General features: G+C 47.0%; 1 protein-coding gene across 1 annotated transcript in view; it reads right to left on the bottom strand.

Moving 5' to 3' along the window:
- WNT7A (Wnt family member 7A) overlaps positions 1–15,805 on the bottom strand; it is a 67,713-nt gene that overhangs the window by 29,983 nt on the left and 21,925 nt on the right. The window contains exon 3 of the mRNA XM_011364458.2: positions 14,443–14,714. Coding sequence (XP_011362760.1) covers positions 14,443–14,714 — 272 coding nt within the window. The remainder of the gene's footprint in view (positions 1–14,442; positions 14,715–15,805) is intronic.

Raw genomic sequence — 15,805 nt, 5'->3', positions numbered from 1 at the left:
TCCTTCCTTCCTTCCTTCCTTCCTTCCTTCCTTCCAAATATTTGTCCATTCACCCATCCATCCATCCAAACATCCGTCCATTCATCCATCCATCCTCCCACCCACCATCCACCCATCCAAACCAGCCCCCAAATGGTAAATCTCCTATCCTTGTCTCTTATTCATCTTTGATTTCCAGTATCTGAAAAACAAGGCTGACATTTAGTAGGTATCAGTGAATGTTTCTTTTCCCTTATTTACTTGTTCTGCATTTCCTATTAGACTGTGAGCTCTCTGATGGCAGGGAACATTTTTTCAGTCATTTGTTGGTCTCTAAAATCTTACACCTGACACAAAGAAGACATGCTATAAATATTTAATGAATGAGTGAATGAATGAATGCCCAAGAAAGAGGAACTATATCTAGCAAGAAAATAGACTCTGGAGGGAGACTGTCTGGATTCAGATCCTGGCTCTACTTATTAGTTGTGTGAACTTGGGTGAGTTAGTGAACCTCTCTGTGCCTCGGTGTCCTCATTTGTAAAAGGAAGATAATAATAGTACTTACCTAACTGGGTTCTTATGAGAATTTTGAGTTGATATATATGAAGTACTTATGATAGTGCCTGGAGTAAGACAAGGTTTACATAAGGGTTTAAAAATAAAACTCACATTTAAAAGTGGGGCATAGGAACAAATATTGAAGGCACAGACTCTTGAGTTTAAAAGGTGAGAAGAAAGCTTCTGTCTGAGCCTGTGCTGTTCCCACAGGAGGATCCCTATAGCAAACACTTTAATTTTCTCAGCCACACTGGGATCATTTGGTCAACTACCAATATTATGTCAGGTGGTCGTTAGCGCTATGTAGAAAAAAGAAAACATGGAAGGGAACAGGAATTGGTGAAGCAGATGGGAGAGCAATTTCAAATAGCATAGTCAGGAAAGGCCTCCTTAAGGTGATATTTGAGCAAAGACTTGAAGAGGTCAGACGGTGAATGTCCAGAGGGTGAGCCCTCCATTCAAAGGCAACAGCAAGTACAAAGGCACTGAGGTAAGGATTACCCAGTGTGTCTGAGGAACAGTATAAGTGAGACAGAGTGAGCAAAGAGAAAGTAGAAAGAAATAAAGTAAGAAGGTCGTAAGTCATGAAGGGCCTTGCTGGACATCATGAAGTCTTCAGTTTCTACTCTGAGTGAGTTGGAAGTCATTATGAGGCTATGGATGGAGGGGAGATAATTTCATTTATGTTTGAAAATATGGGGAAGCAAGGAGACAAGTTAGAAGGCTATTGTACTCCTTCAGGTAGGGCATGATGGTGGCTTAGACCATGAAGTCAGGAGTGCAGGTTGTTAGAAGAGGGAAGATTCTGGACGGGTGTTGCAGGTAGAACCAACATGTTGGATGTGGGGTGTGATAGAAGGAATCAAGAACAAAGCCAAGATTTTGGGCCTAGACTAGGAGTTCAACCCCAGGCCATGGACTAGTCTTGGTCCTCATATTTGCAGCTGCTCCCCAGTGCTAGCATCACCACCTCAGCTTCACCTCAGATCATCAAGCTTTAGATACTCACAGGAGCACCGGTCCCTGGCGTTAAGGAGGTTGCGGACCGCTGGCCCAGACAATTGGAAGGATGGAGCTGCTATTTCCTAAACTAGAGGGATAAGCTGGAGTGGGAATGAACTAGGAGGGGATGAAGGCAGGAGTACATTCATAGAAGAAAGGTCAGGAGTGAGGTTTGGGACAGGAGGGAGTTGGGGAAAGGCAGTTGGAGATACTAGGCTTGCGTTAGGGTGGGATGTCTGGGCCGGAAACTGGACTTGATGTATAACTTTGCAGGTTCCAGAATGTGGGTACCTGTGGCATGGGGCTGGAAAAAACCAGTGGGGGGGCCCTCTCTGGAGGTGGCTGCTTAGACACGACTGAGATACCCAGATGGACGTCACCTGTCTTGGAAAGGGGAGAACCAATGTGAGATCACAAAAGCTTGGTCCCCTTGTGATCCTCTCTGTTCAGTAAAGTGAAAATCTCAATGACCTCTTAAACATCTCCTTCTCTTCACATCCTTCTAGCATGCTATGTGGCTGGCAAGCAAAAAAAAAAAAAAAAAAGGAAGTTTTAGACCTAGAAAGAGCTTTAAGAATAGAATATAGGAATTAAAGCCTATTATGGCTTTAAAATTATTACTGCTACTAATAATAACAATATTAATAATAGCAGCTACTAATTCCTGAGCATGCATCATGCAAGAGAGCATGGGACTCAGCATTTTATGGGTGTTATTTCATTCAATCTGCACAACAACTATGAGAAGTACGAATTATCATTGCCTTTTTCCCAAGGAGGAAACTGAGGCTTGGAGTAAGGAGACTAAATAAGGTCGCACAGCAAACAAGTTGCAGAGTCAGGTTTTTTATTGTACCTCTTTCCACAACCATGGCATTTCCATCTCCCACGGAACAAAAGCTCAGCATCCTTTCATGAGTCAAGAGCTCAGATGTATCTAGGAGCTCCCTGACCTGCCTCCCCACTGGGGCTCTCAAAGCCCAGAAGAGAACAACCTTTGCAGAGCCACCCTCCCAGCAAACTGAGTGGCACCTACTCAGAGCCTCAGGTCTCATGCCTGCAAAATGGTTACAATTACACAACTCTCTTGGAAGAGAGTTGTTAGGCTTGGCCATGAAAGTGTTAAAGAAAGGTTTTGCAAATTAAAAAGTGTTTTACAAATGTTGTTAAAATCACTCTTGTTTCAAAATACTACCGATCCTTCCAGCCCCCCCAAATATATATATGTACTCATAGACACATATGTGCATGTATACACACGCACATGTACACACACACTTTTGAGGGCTAAGAAGAAGCCGCATAGAGCATGGGCCACAGAGGCAGGATGGCTGGGAGAGAATCCTGCTTGGATGCTTTCTACCTGGGCAGTCTCAGTACACTATTTAACTGCTCTGTGCTTTGGTTTTCCTCATCTGTAAAATGCGAGTAACAACAATAGAGTCTTCCCCGTGAGATCATTTGGACAGCACTTGGAAATAGGCAGGCACATGATGTATCAGGTCTTGAGAGGAGCACACAGAGAAGCTGAATTCTGGTCTCACACTGCCTACGCCCCACTGGCTCAAGGCTTATCCCTCTCCCACAATGTCCTTGGGAAGCCCTGAGATCAGGTGAGCCCTTATTCTGCTGCAGCTGGGACTGTTCAGGGGCCTAGGACACTGCTCAGTCACAGCCTGGACCTCTACTGCCCATCTGCAGAATGGAGTTAACAAAGACCCCAAGGTTGTTGGGCCAATGAAACGGATTAACTCATGTGGACAGAGTAGTGCTGGGACAGAGAGAATGATCTCTGCTGTGAGCAGTGACTATTATTTGCATCTCAAATGCACACTGCAAGGTGACAATTTAAAGAAGCCCCTTTGTCAGGCAAGATGTCCTTTTGCAGAATATAAGAGCACCTGGATTTCTCTTCAAAGGACTCGTAAGTGTTCAGGATTAGTGAAAGTGACAGCAGCCTGCTCCTGCCCACTTTCTCCACATCACCTGGGCCACGCCCCATTCCTCCCTTTCTCTAGCACTATTCTTGCCCCTCCCTTTCCCTGCCTTCCTCACCACCACTTGGCTCTCCCTCCTCTCATCCCAGCAGATTTGATAACACCTATGAGCCCCAGTCCCCCTCCTGAAGACAAAGGCGGCAATTGTCCCCATGGGCGCCTTTTGACTTAGTCTCACTGTGGTGTAACCGAGGCCCCTGAGCTCCACCTCATTTGGGAGGCTTCCCAGGGCCTCCCCGCACGGTCCCCTCCCCTCTCAGGTTGGTTTCAAATGAGCCCCTGGCTGAAGGGCCAGCAGCCACACTGTGAATTCCTTTCAGGAGAAATCAGATGGCCACTATTTGAGACGGCTCCCTTGGACTGGCCAGGTGGGCCAAGGAGGTGAAATGATTGGCTCCCACCACTGCGGAGACCTTCCAGGATCCCCTTAATAACAGCAGTCATGTCTGTGCCCCTTGCACTCTAAGCCAGCCGGCGCTGTCCAACAGATCTTCCTGTGAACTATCTAATACGGTAACCACTCAAAACGTGGACTGAGGGTCTGAATGTTGAATCATATTTATTTGTAATTAGCTTATATTTAAATAGCCACATGTGGCCTGTGGTGACTGTATTGGACAGCACAAGTAAAAGCAACCCACTCCACTCAGAGCACCTACTATATGCCAGGCTCCAAGCTGAGCTCTGGGAGACTCCGAGGTGACTCACAGCTGCCTGGAAGGACAAAGAGAATTCTGCCGGGGGAGAGGATGTGGCTCCCCAGGCTGCCTTCACCAGCTGAGCCAGCACAGAAACTCTGGTGAAACAGGAGGTGCCTCAGGTCTCTGCACAGACATGGGCACTCCTGGGCATGCCACAGGCTGGGCAATTCCTCATCCAGTTTTGCCTTGAACCATCACCCTACCCCGAATTCTGCCCCGCATAACAACCCAGGCCCCCTTCTTTCTGGGGAGGGGCAATATTCAGACTTCTCCTCTCCGCACAGCCAAGTTCCCTCCTGGCCCGGAAGTGTCCTCTCTAAGACAGAGGATGGTGGCCAAAGGACTGTCCCAGGGCCACAGTGACCACAGTGGGAGAGGACTCAGTGCCTGAGTAATCCACAATCCCCATATTGGGGCCTTTGGGAGCTGAAGGCTACAGTCTTCAAGTTCCTTGAAACAGGGTATCTGAGTATCTCAGGATAATATCCTAGAATCACAGTGTGTCAGAACTGGAGGTGAGGATAAACACATCCAAGTCCCAGAATCCATGGGACTGGTAAAACAGTTCAGGGGTTAAGGACTAAGTCTGGAGCCAGTCTGCTTGGGTTCAGATCCCAGGGCAGCACTGGCCAGCTGTGTGGCTCTTGTCAAGTTTCATAACCTCTCTATTTCTCTGTTTTTCCATTTGTAAAATGGAGAGAACAGCAGAGAATATGAACCATGTAGGACTGTCGTGGGAATTAAATTAGTACATGCATTTCAAGTGCTAATATTAGAATCATGTTTTTATTCTTCAGCAAAAGCATACTTGCCCTCCAGTTTATCTCACTTTTTGGTGGCAAGTTCTTTCTCGCCAGAGCTAAAACTTGCATCTTCTCCACATTCCTCTATTTCTTGAGTCCCAGTCCTGCCTGATCCCTCCCCCCAAACCCCCCAGGCTTTCAGTAACTGAGGCTACCCCACTCCAGTTTGAGCCTCCTTTGGGCCTGTATCCATTCTGGGTTGGGGTGGGGAAGTGATCTCAGCAGCCCATCCAGAGCAAAGTGGGATACTGAAGACAAGGCTCCATGATGCTAGGGGACCACAGCCCTTTCTTTTCCCCATGGTAGGAGCTGCTCCTGCCCTGTCTCTGCTTCCTACCACCATGGACTCCCTATATCGCCCACTCCCTTCCTCAGCAATACCCACTGCTATCACTGTGGCATCACTGACTGGACTTGGCTGGGCCCTGCCCTTGCTATGTCATCAGAGAAAACTGGAAACACCTGAGGTCTCATGGGCATCTTCCATCAGGGCCTGGGCCGGTTCCTCTCTGATCCCTCCTGATCTGCTTCTGCTCCAGATCTAGCTTTTTCCTCTAGTCACGCCAACCCTGGCCTACTCATCCCAGTGATTTGTCCCTCATGGACCTCTCAGATCCCACGTCAGCACTTTGTCCAGCCCAGAACCATTCTCCTTGGCCAGCCACAGGAAGCAGTAAGGAGACTGATCTGGGAGCTGGGCCCTGGGTGTGAATCCTGATTCTCCAATCTCTTAGTACATGTGGACTTGCCAAAGGCCCTCCATGTCCTGTCAACCTCTCATCTATTAAATGGCCCAAGTAAGGAAGAGTCTCTGGTTCTAAAACTATTCTGTGGTTCTTGGCACTATTCGGAAGCTGTTTTCGTCCACAGGGCTGTAGAGGCTGAGGAGAGTTGCCAGACTGAGCACATAACTGGACCAAAAAAAAAAAAAAAATGAACCTTATACGAAAGTTAACTCAAAATGTATCATGGAATCTTGAGGACATTGTGTTAAGCGAAATAAGGCAGTCACAAAAGGACAGATATTGTAGGATTCCACTTATACAACATCCCTAGAGTAGTCAGACTCATAGAGACAGAAAGTAGAACAGTGGTTGCCAGGGACTGGAAGTGGGGAATAGGGACAGCGTTTCATGGGAACAAAGTTTTAGTTTGAGGAAGATGAAAAATATTCTGGAGATGGATGGTGGTGATATTTGTACAACGGTGTGAGGGTACTTAATGCCACTGAACTGTATTCTTAAAAATGTTAGAATAGTAAGTTTTATGTTGTGCATATTTTACAATTAAAAATAAATAAATTTTAATAAATAAAGTTTTAAAAGATATAAACCTTGTTGATTTATAGTTAATTAATTAATTAATTTAAAAACAGATCACAAACTTAATTATAAAATGTAAAACTACAAAACTTTTTGAAAAAAGCATAGGGAAAAATCTTTGAGAACTTGGGCTGAAGAAAAAGTTTTTAGACAACACCAAAAGCACTATTTATAAAAGGAAAAGTTGATAAATTGGACCTTATCGAAATGAAAGATTTTTGCTCTGCAAAAGATCCTGTGAAGAGGATGAAAAGACAAGATATAGATGGAAAGAAAATATTTGCAAACCATAAGTCTGACAGACTACCATCTAGAACATATAAAGATATCTCAAAACTCAACAGTAAGAACATAAACAGTCTAATTAGAAAATAGGCATAAGACATTAATAGACATTGCACTGAAGAGGATACACAGATGACATATATGCACATGCAAAAATGTTCAACATCATTAGCCCTTTGAGAAATGCTACTTAAAACCACAATGAAATATTGCACACCCCTATCAGAATGGCAAAAATAAAATAAAGTGACAACACCAAATGCTGGTGAGGATGCAGAGAAACTGGATCATTCATATATTGCTGGTGGGAATGTAATAGGGCACAACCACTATGGAAAATGGTTTAGCACTTTCTAACAAAGCTAGACATACAAATAACTACTGTATGATCCAGGATTTGTACTTTTGGACATTTATTCCAGAGAATGAAACCATACATTCATACCAAAACCTATATACAAATGTCCATAGCAGCTTTATTTGTAGTAGCCCAAAACTGGTCACAACCCAGATGTTCTTCAATAAGTGAATGGTTAAACAAACTGTGGTCTATCCATACACAGAACTATTGATATACACAGCAACATGAATGAATCTTGAGTGAATTATGCTAAGTGAAAAGCCAATCCCAAAAGGTTACATACTGTATGATTCCATTTATATAATATTATTGAAATGATAAAATAATAGAAATGGAAAACAGTTTAATGGCTGCCAGAGAATAGGAGAGGGATAAGGGAGAGAGGAAAGTAGATTCAGCTCTTAAAGGGTAGCACAGGGATCCTTGCAGTGGAAATGTTCTGTATCTTGACTATATATACTCATACTAAAAACTATTCATTTTATCTCAAATGCAAATTTAACTGGGACTACTGTTTTTTTATTTTTTTTAATCTGACAACTGCACTCCTGGGAAATTCCTCAAGATTAGATCAGACATTTGTCATTTCATTCATTCACTCAACATATATTTCTTGAGCACTTACTGTGTACCAGGCAGTATCCTAGGTACGGGGGAATGCAGCTGTGAACTCATGTTTCCCCTACCCTTATGGTGCTGACATTGTAGTGAGAAAAGACAGGCAATAAACACATAAAGAACTGTGAAGATAACATAATTTCATACGGTGATAAATATCACATAGAAAATAAAGCAATGTAGTATACAGAAAGAGATAGCATGGACGTAAGGGAGTCAGGGAGGGCCTCCCTGAGAAGGGGACATCTAAGCAGAAACCTGAAGGAATAGAAGTTTGTTATGAAAAGATTTGAGTGAAGAACATTCCTGACAGAGGAAACTGCATGTGCAAAGTCCCCGAGGCAGAAACGAGCTTGGTGGAGTCTAGGAGTATGTGGCTGCAGACAAAGTTGGCCTCCACTGGTCCTAAATACCCTGCCTGTGTCTTCCCTCTATACATGTCAGACCTAGAAGTCCCTTCTGAGACCATAGGGTCCCACTGTGGAAGAAACCAAAGCCCTACATGGATGAGATTTACCTAAGGATGCCCCTGGTCCAAGTCCCTCAATTTCTGGCTAGAGACTTTTCCATCTAGAAGGTGAGAAGGTACATCTGCTCCTGGATCTAGGGCAGGAATGGAGGGCACAGTGGCCTGAGGAGGCCTCTTCACAGCCTGCCCTGGTCAGAGGCTTCAGGCCAGGCAGGGCTTGGCTCTCCAGGCCCTCCACGTACCACCACTGACCACTCTTACTGGCCAAATATGCAAGTGGCCCTCAGAACAGTGGAGAGAAACATAGCTGAGCAAGTCTTATCTGGGCCCCACCCCAGCAGCCTGGCTGGGTCCCTGGTGTCCCCTGACTCACAGGCCTGCCTGTAGCCAGGGCAGGGTAGTAATCCAGCTCCCAGGAGCACCCACACCTGACGGGACAGGGCAGGAAGGGACAAGACCGGCACCCTCCTGGAGCAAGAAGCTGGGCAGGGACTGGGAGGTGACTTCTCACTCAGGTGGAATTCCATCCCCCTGAGCTCACCTCTGTGGGTGAAAGCAGCACATTCCAGCAGGGGCCAACCCTGTCCCAGCTGGGCCCCCATCCCCAGGGCTGCCTCTCTTGAGCTCAGCCACCACACACCCAGGAAGGGATTGCAGAGGGCTCCTCCCTCCCCGGAGGCCCCCAGAGCTCCCTGCACACTTTAATTTTAGTGTACAGCAAGGCCTCCACAGTGGGCCAAGTAATATCATCATGGAGGCCCAGAAAGGCTGGTCTCTTGGCTGGGGTTCCAGAGTGAGGACATAGCAGAAGCTCAAAGTGTAGTCTGGGCTTCTTTGTATCCCACAGGGTCCACTCCTGGCTCTCTGCCCAGCTCTATGACTTCCCATAGCCTTCTTGCCCCAGTGCCCATTTCCCAGATCTGTGCCCAGCTCTTTGACTTTTCCCATTTAAATCCTCCCACTGGGCAATCCTACCAAACACCAGGGCTTCTGTTACCACCTCCTGCTGGTAGCTGTCAGGAAGTGGTTGCAGCCAAGGCCTCTTTCCAAAATTAAGATCCAGGCACCAGTGGTCTCAGAATATCCCCATCTGCTGCCTACAGGGTCTCCCACTCCCACACCCAAAGACACCCTCATCATCTCTCCCCAGATCATTTTCCCCTGCCTCAGTTCCTGACCCCAGTGAGGGGTAGCACCCACCCATCCATCCCAAATGTAACCGAAGGCGAGTCCTATCTTTTCTGCTTCCTTAACAGCTGTTCTTCCTGTCCACCCCAAGGCTTTTGCTGGGTTTGGACACCAGCTGCTGCCCTGTCTCCCTTCACTTAGTTCTCCACTCTATCCCACAGAGGGCCAGAGACCTGCCCACAGCACTCCCCAACCAAAGTATCTCCAAGAACCTTCGTGTAAGTGGAAAGTCCTGTTCCTTGCCCGGCATTCAAGACCCTGTGTTTGGCCCCAGCCCCGTCTGCAGCCTGTTCACCCATTACCCCTCTCTCTCTAGACACATAGAACCCTGCCCTCCCTCACAAAGCCTAACCATACTTTTTAAAGACTTCATGCTATAATACATTCTGTTACTTCTGCCTGAACTGCCTTCCTCCTTCCCACCTGCCTTGTCCACCTGGAGGACTTCTCATCCTTCAAAGCTTTACTAATGGTCCCTTCTTCTCCCCCAAGAGGTCTCCAGACTTCTCTGAGAGAAAATCACTCCTGCTTCTGCACTCCCTTTGAGCCTTCTGTGTGGCATTTCTTCTGAGGTGTGAACCCCGAATCATAATTTTAGCTCCTCTTATCTGACTCTCACTAGACTGGTATCTTGAGAGCAAGAATCATGATTAGCTCATCTCCTCACTGCCCAAAAGGCTAGAAAAAAATCGTTCAAAGACAGATTCTACCATCCGAAGATTTCAACCCAATGCTTCTCATGCCTGTCTCCTTTACAACCAAAGATCCTATAATTTCAAACCCTACATGTGAGAATGTGAACTTAATATTCTACAATCCCAACCTGAACAGTCTGTGATTTTAATCCAAAAATATTATAGTCCTAAAATTTCAATAGGGAAATACTATAATTTCTATCTTGCCTGGTCATTCTGATTCAACCCTGTGGATCACACAATTGCATGAGACAATGAGGACAGGGAAAACCAGGCCAGACTATAGCGATGCACCTACTACTCCAGCCTTGTGGCCCATATCCACAGGCCAGCACCTGGCTCTGCCCAGGCTTGGACCCAAATTGGAGACCCGTGAGGGCAGGATGCTCCCACAACGTTTATTCTCCCTCATCTGCCAGATGAATCAGTGGGCTGCCCTGGGTCCCCTCTCATTGGGCCTGTAACCACCTCTGCCCCTCAGGACACAGACCCCCTCCCTGACTTCCCTTGCTTCCTCCTTTTCTCGCATGAGCTGCCAACAAACCCTGGAGCCTGTGGTCAGGTTGAGTCTTGTCTCCTCACAGCAGGAGCAAGGGAGCCAGTGATAAACACATGTGTGATCCTTTCCAAGACGCTCAGCTAGGAGAGGCTATGGGCTGGCCCCATTTCTCCTGTTGGTTCCTCACCTCTGCTGTGTGTGTGTGTGAGGGCGGGAGGCACAGAAGCCTACTGTTGGGGAGATTCTGGGGCTGGGCCTCATGCCTTCGAATAATGGTACATAGCAGGATTCTGAGGCATCTCCAGTATGTATCCTCCCTGACCAGCACCTGAGGATCCAGAACAAATGAGTGTCATAGTCTCCTTTGACAGATGGGGGAAACCGAGGCCTCAAGTAGAGATAGAACTCAGAACTAATATACGCTAAGCCTTATTTACCTCAACCTCGGTGGCTATCCTTGCTTCTAACCACTTGGATAAGCATCTGGGCCCTTGGGGTGCCCTGTGGCAGAGAGTGAGGGTCTGGCTACCCCAGGGCTAGGCTGGGAGAACACCTTCATGCGGTGCTCTGGTTGAGCAGTGCAGCCACTGCCCTACGTGCCTGAGGGCCAAACGGGACCACCACTGAGCCTCCATTTGCACTTCTACACCACAAAGGGGCCAGGCTGATGGTTGGTCAGACTCTTCCTTATGCACATTGGGGAGTCCCAAATTCCACTTCTTGGCTCTGGAAAATACATAGTGCCAGGTTGAAATGCTGTTCCAGGAACCCATCCACAAAAGTCCTCACAAACTAGAGTGGAGCTGGGGAGGCAGTGGAGTGTCTCTTTAGCTGGTTTCCCTGAGCTGGGAGAACTCGGACTACACTTAGTCCAGAACTCTTTTCTGATGCTACCCACAGCCTCACGCTGCCTCCCTGGTGTCAGTGTCTCTGACTTCTGCCTCTTCCCTGTTCCACAACCATCAGTGGCTCCCCGGTGACCATAAGGTACTCAACCATTCACTCAGTTCAGCTCTGTATGCCAACCTTGGGAGCATAGCTACAAATGAAATCTTTGGGGTCTCTGTCTCCCTCAAGCTTATGGTCTGGTGGAGAGTGGGGGAAAGCTCAGGAACAAAGCTACTTCCAACTAAAGGCTATGAAGGAATTGAAAGAGAAGCTTGTTTGAGGAGGGAACATCTGAGCTGAAACCTGAATAGCAACCACAGAAAGATTTGAGAGAAAGCAAGACTCTCACTCTCTGGCCTGGCAGGTGACCTTGCAAGCTCCTTGGCTGCTGTTACCCAATAAGGGATTCACAGACCAGCCAGTCTGGACCACTACCTCTGGGCCTTTGGCCACTATCTCTCCACACTAGAACTGAGTTGCCTTGACCTATTTTCCTCACTCATCTTACAAGGGTCCACCTCCTCCAGGAAGCTCCCTGAGTTTGGTCTTATGACATCTGATAGCTTCTAGCATCTGCATTACCCAAGAGCTGCCTTGAACAGCAACAACTGCCTTCATTCCTGCTGGGGCTGTGTGGCTTATAAAACTCTCTCTCACTTGATATATACTGAACTCTTCTTACTTCAAGCTAGGAATTCTCTTCTTTAGTTCTCACAGTGGCCCAACTGGGTAGCCACAGATGAGGAAACTGAGGTGGAAGAGGAAAGCCAGTTGTTTTCTTTCTGTCTGCCCCCAGGGAGTGAGAGCTTCCAGAGTAGGAGGCAGCCTGTGACCTGGCCCTAAAGAGTGATCTGACCACAGAGACAGGGAGGAATAAATAGCTGAGAAGCCTAGAAGGATGTGCTGGCCTTGGGCAGTAGGTCTCAGCCACAAGACTGAATAGGTAGGGCCAGGCAGAGCCTAACAGTTTATCCCAGTACATCTTCCTGGGGCAGGCCAGGTGAGCAGCTCTGCCATTGTGACTCACAGCAACCTGGGCTGACTGGGAGGCTCTGACACACAGGATGTGGCCAGAGGCTGGAGTGGAGGGAGGGAAGAGTAGTATGTGAGGGCTGGAGGAAAGGCCAGCTTGCCTCTCCCATTCATATGCATGTGGGGGGCCTCGCTCCCCTCCAAGGTGTGCAGGCTACCCAACACCACTTACCAGACAGACTCCCTCCTGTGTGACACATGTTTGCACAACTTGTAATCACACCCATCCCATGCAAAGGACTAGGTGCAAGGCCCTGTGGTAAGTGCTCTCCTGCTTTGTCTCCTTCTCTCCTCACCTGAGCCCTGAGGACATTCTGGCCAGCTCTGCTTTCTTCTTGGGAAGGAATGTAACAAAGCCCACAGGTAGATCTCTGACCACCATGCTACAGCAGCATATGATGTGCAAAGAAGGCCAACTTGAGAGCCAGATGTTTTGGGTTCGAATTCTGGCATTGCTAATTAGCTGTGGGACCCTCGGCACATTATTTAACCACTCTGTATCTCAATCTCTTCACCTATAAAATGGGGATGAAAATGCTATTGTTCTTAGGGATGCCTTGCAAATTAAGTGAGCTGACATATCCGGAGCTAGAAGACTGCCTGGCCCATGGACGTGCTATAACAGAACAAGATCTGTACCACTTAATATATCCGTCACCAAAATGTGGCAACTCACAGCCCACACTTAGTAGATTTATGTGTTTGAACCTCTGGTAATCCTTTTTCTTTTTAATTTTTTATATATTTTTTAAGAGTTACTGGTGACTATCAGTTTTAAATGCCAACACTTAAAAATGAAGTGATTGTACATAAAAATCTGAGTCTAAAATCAGAGGGTCTGGCCACTTGAGGCTGGCATTTCTGCACAGCCACAATAAGCTGGAGCTGAGCTGAGAGCCCTATGGATGGCGTCTGCTTCCTCAGTTCACCATAGCCCTGTGCACAGTTTCCTAGGTCCTTGTCACTCTTGTTCCTGCCCAGCCTCCCCTGGGAACCTACATTTGTAGCCCCCGGTGGTGTTAGCACAAGTCTTGTAACTGCAGTGGTCTGTCCTCCACCCAGAAAGCATTGAGCCCTCCCTTCCCATCTGCCCTGGCTCACAGACAATTCTCCACAGAGCTTCAACCTGGCATGAGAATTTTTCTTCTTTCAGCGCCTCCTGGACCTGAAGGCTTCAGGGTGGGTTCTGAGCCCCTCAGCCTTCACAGGTATTTAAGAAGCCACTTGCAACCTCAGGCCACAACCCAAGGCACTGCCTGAGCCAGGCGGCACTGACTTGGGTACCCTGAGATGTCTGGTCCAGCTGTTTCTGCCCAAATACTCCCTGGGATAAAGAACTCACTCTTTTATTGTTAACTCACTCTGAATCTCATGGCTATGACTTATCCTCACCCTGGCAGGAGCTGCCTCTCTGTGATAACCCCATCCCACCCCATGTGCCCTAACTCTGTACTTCGGGCTTGCTCTCTTACATTGGGACAACCAGCTTCTCATGAGATTGGTTGTCTGGCCCCCTTTATATCCCAGCCATCTCCACTGAAATATCCTGGAACATCCCTACTCTCTTCTAAGCTGAGTCCAGAATCCAGGAAGACCTAAGGGGGCAATAAAGAGAAAATGGTCACCTCCTTTATTACTAGCTCTAGATTTTGGTTGAGGTGACCAATGACATGTTAGAGACCCTGGTTCATAGGGATGACTCCTACTGAACTCACCTCGACTCTTCCCTTCAATCAGAGTTTAGCACAGCTGATTTTGTAGACCCAAAGATAAGAGTTCACATGCATCCCTCTTTCCACTTTGCTGAGTTATACCCAATATGTTTTAACAGAGATTCAGTTATTTGATCTCTCTAGTAACAGATAAGCTCCCTGCCATACACAGATCCCAACCAGCAGCAAATGGACAACAGAGTCAAGTGGAATGAGACTAAGGGCAGAGCCCTGTGGCTCATCACCAGAGACCCAATACCAGCCATTATGAATAAGTTCTTTCGAAGCATTTCTGCAAGAGCCTCCCGGCTCCCTTTCCTGGCTGCCTACCTTTCGGCCTGCCTCGTTATTGTGTAAGTTCATGAGAGTCCGGGCATTCTGCTTGATCTCCCGGGCATCCACAAAGACCTTGGCGAAGCCGATGCCGTAGCGAATGTCGGCAGAGCAGCCACCCCACTTCCAGCCCTCGTCCCGGTGGTACTGGCCTTGCTTCTCCTTGTCGCAGCCACAGTCACTCAGGTTGCCCTGGGTACAGGCAGCTGTGATGGCATGGGCCACACCGGCAGCAATGATGGCATACGTGAAGGCAGCCTCTCGGCTCCCTGCAAGGAGAAGAGTGGAAAGACTGGGGTCAGGTCCAGGGCATCCTGAGAGAATGCCAGGCCTGGATAAGAAGGGAAGCTGAGCTCACGGTAACAGCTCCATGAAGATTGACTGAGCACCCTTTCTTTACGTCCAAGAAAGCTATGTCTTAGGGTGATGACAGTGCCTGAGCATCCCTGTCAGGCACACACTCATTCAATCTCCAATCACTACATGCCCTTAAGAATTTGGGTAGGAGAGGAGAAAGACATGTGGGCTGGTTGCCCAGGCTCTGGCAGGCCAGAGGAGGGGATCCCTCTGTTGATTGCACTCACTCCCACCAACACTGAACAGAGCAGTGTAAACTGTACACTTGTACAATGCTCACAACATCTGGCAACAAACAATAAGGCAGCATTTCTTGAACACCTACAGTGTGCAAAAACTCTGGAACCAGAGGCCTGGGCTTAAATCCCAGGAACATCAGTCTCTTGTTCTGTGACTTCTAGCCAATGATGACCCCTCCCTGCGTCTCAGTGTCTCAGCTATACAACAGGAACTTTGCAGTAGTACTTTTCTCATGTTGGTGACAGAGAACAATAAGAGTTTGTCCTGTAATAATTGTTTTAAAAGTGTTCTTGTTATCAGAGGAGTTGTAGATATATTTCAAAAAAGAACTAGCGACTTTTTTAAAGTCTGATTACCGACCTAAGGAGCAATTATATGAATTCTACTATGAAAGAAAAAGAAAGTCTCAATGAAAGTTGTATGACTTTTATATTTCTGTGCCATCAAATATAAGTTAAAATACCAATTTTGTGATTCTCTGTTTAAATGGGAACTATTGGCCTCCTTGGCTCTAAATGAAAGGGCTAATATTTTAGGTTGATTATTTTATTGTAAATTAATCCATCCTAACTTTTAAATTTTGGTTGATTGTTTTCATTGATAAATGTTCAAAAAATCAAAACTAGAAGTTAAAAAAAAATTATCACTCTCAGTTCTGTGCCTGGCTTCTGGCACCTGCTTGACACAACAGCTCTTGTTCTCAATTGGCCCCTATTATTACTGCTGTGTGTCACCTGCCATTTGTAGGTCCATCCCCTCTTCT

This window comes from Pteropus vampyrus, unplaced genomic scaffold (assembly GCF_000151845.1).
Source record: "Pteropus vampyrus isolate Shadow unplaced genomic scaffold, Pvam_2.0 Scaffold97, whole genome shotgun sequence".
NCBI classification, from domain to species: domain Eukaryota; kingdom Metazoa; phylum Chordata; class Mammalia; order Chiroptera; family Pteropodidae; genus Pteropus; species Pteropus vampyrus.
The sequence above is the reverse complement of the archived record's forward strand: the minus strand, read 5'-3'. Positions and strand labels throughout refer to the sequence as shown.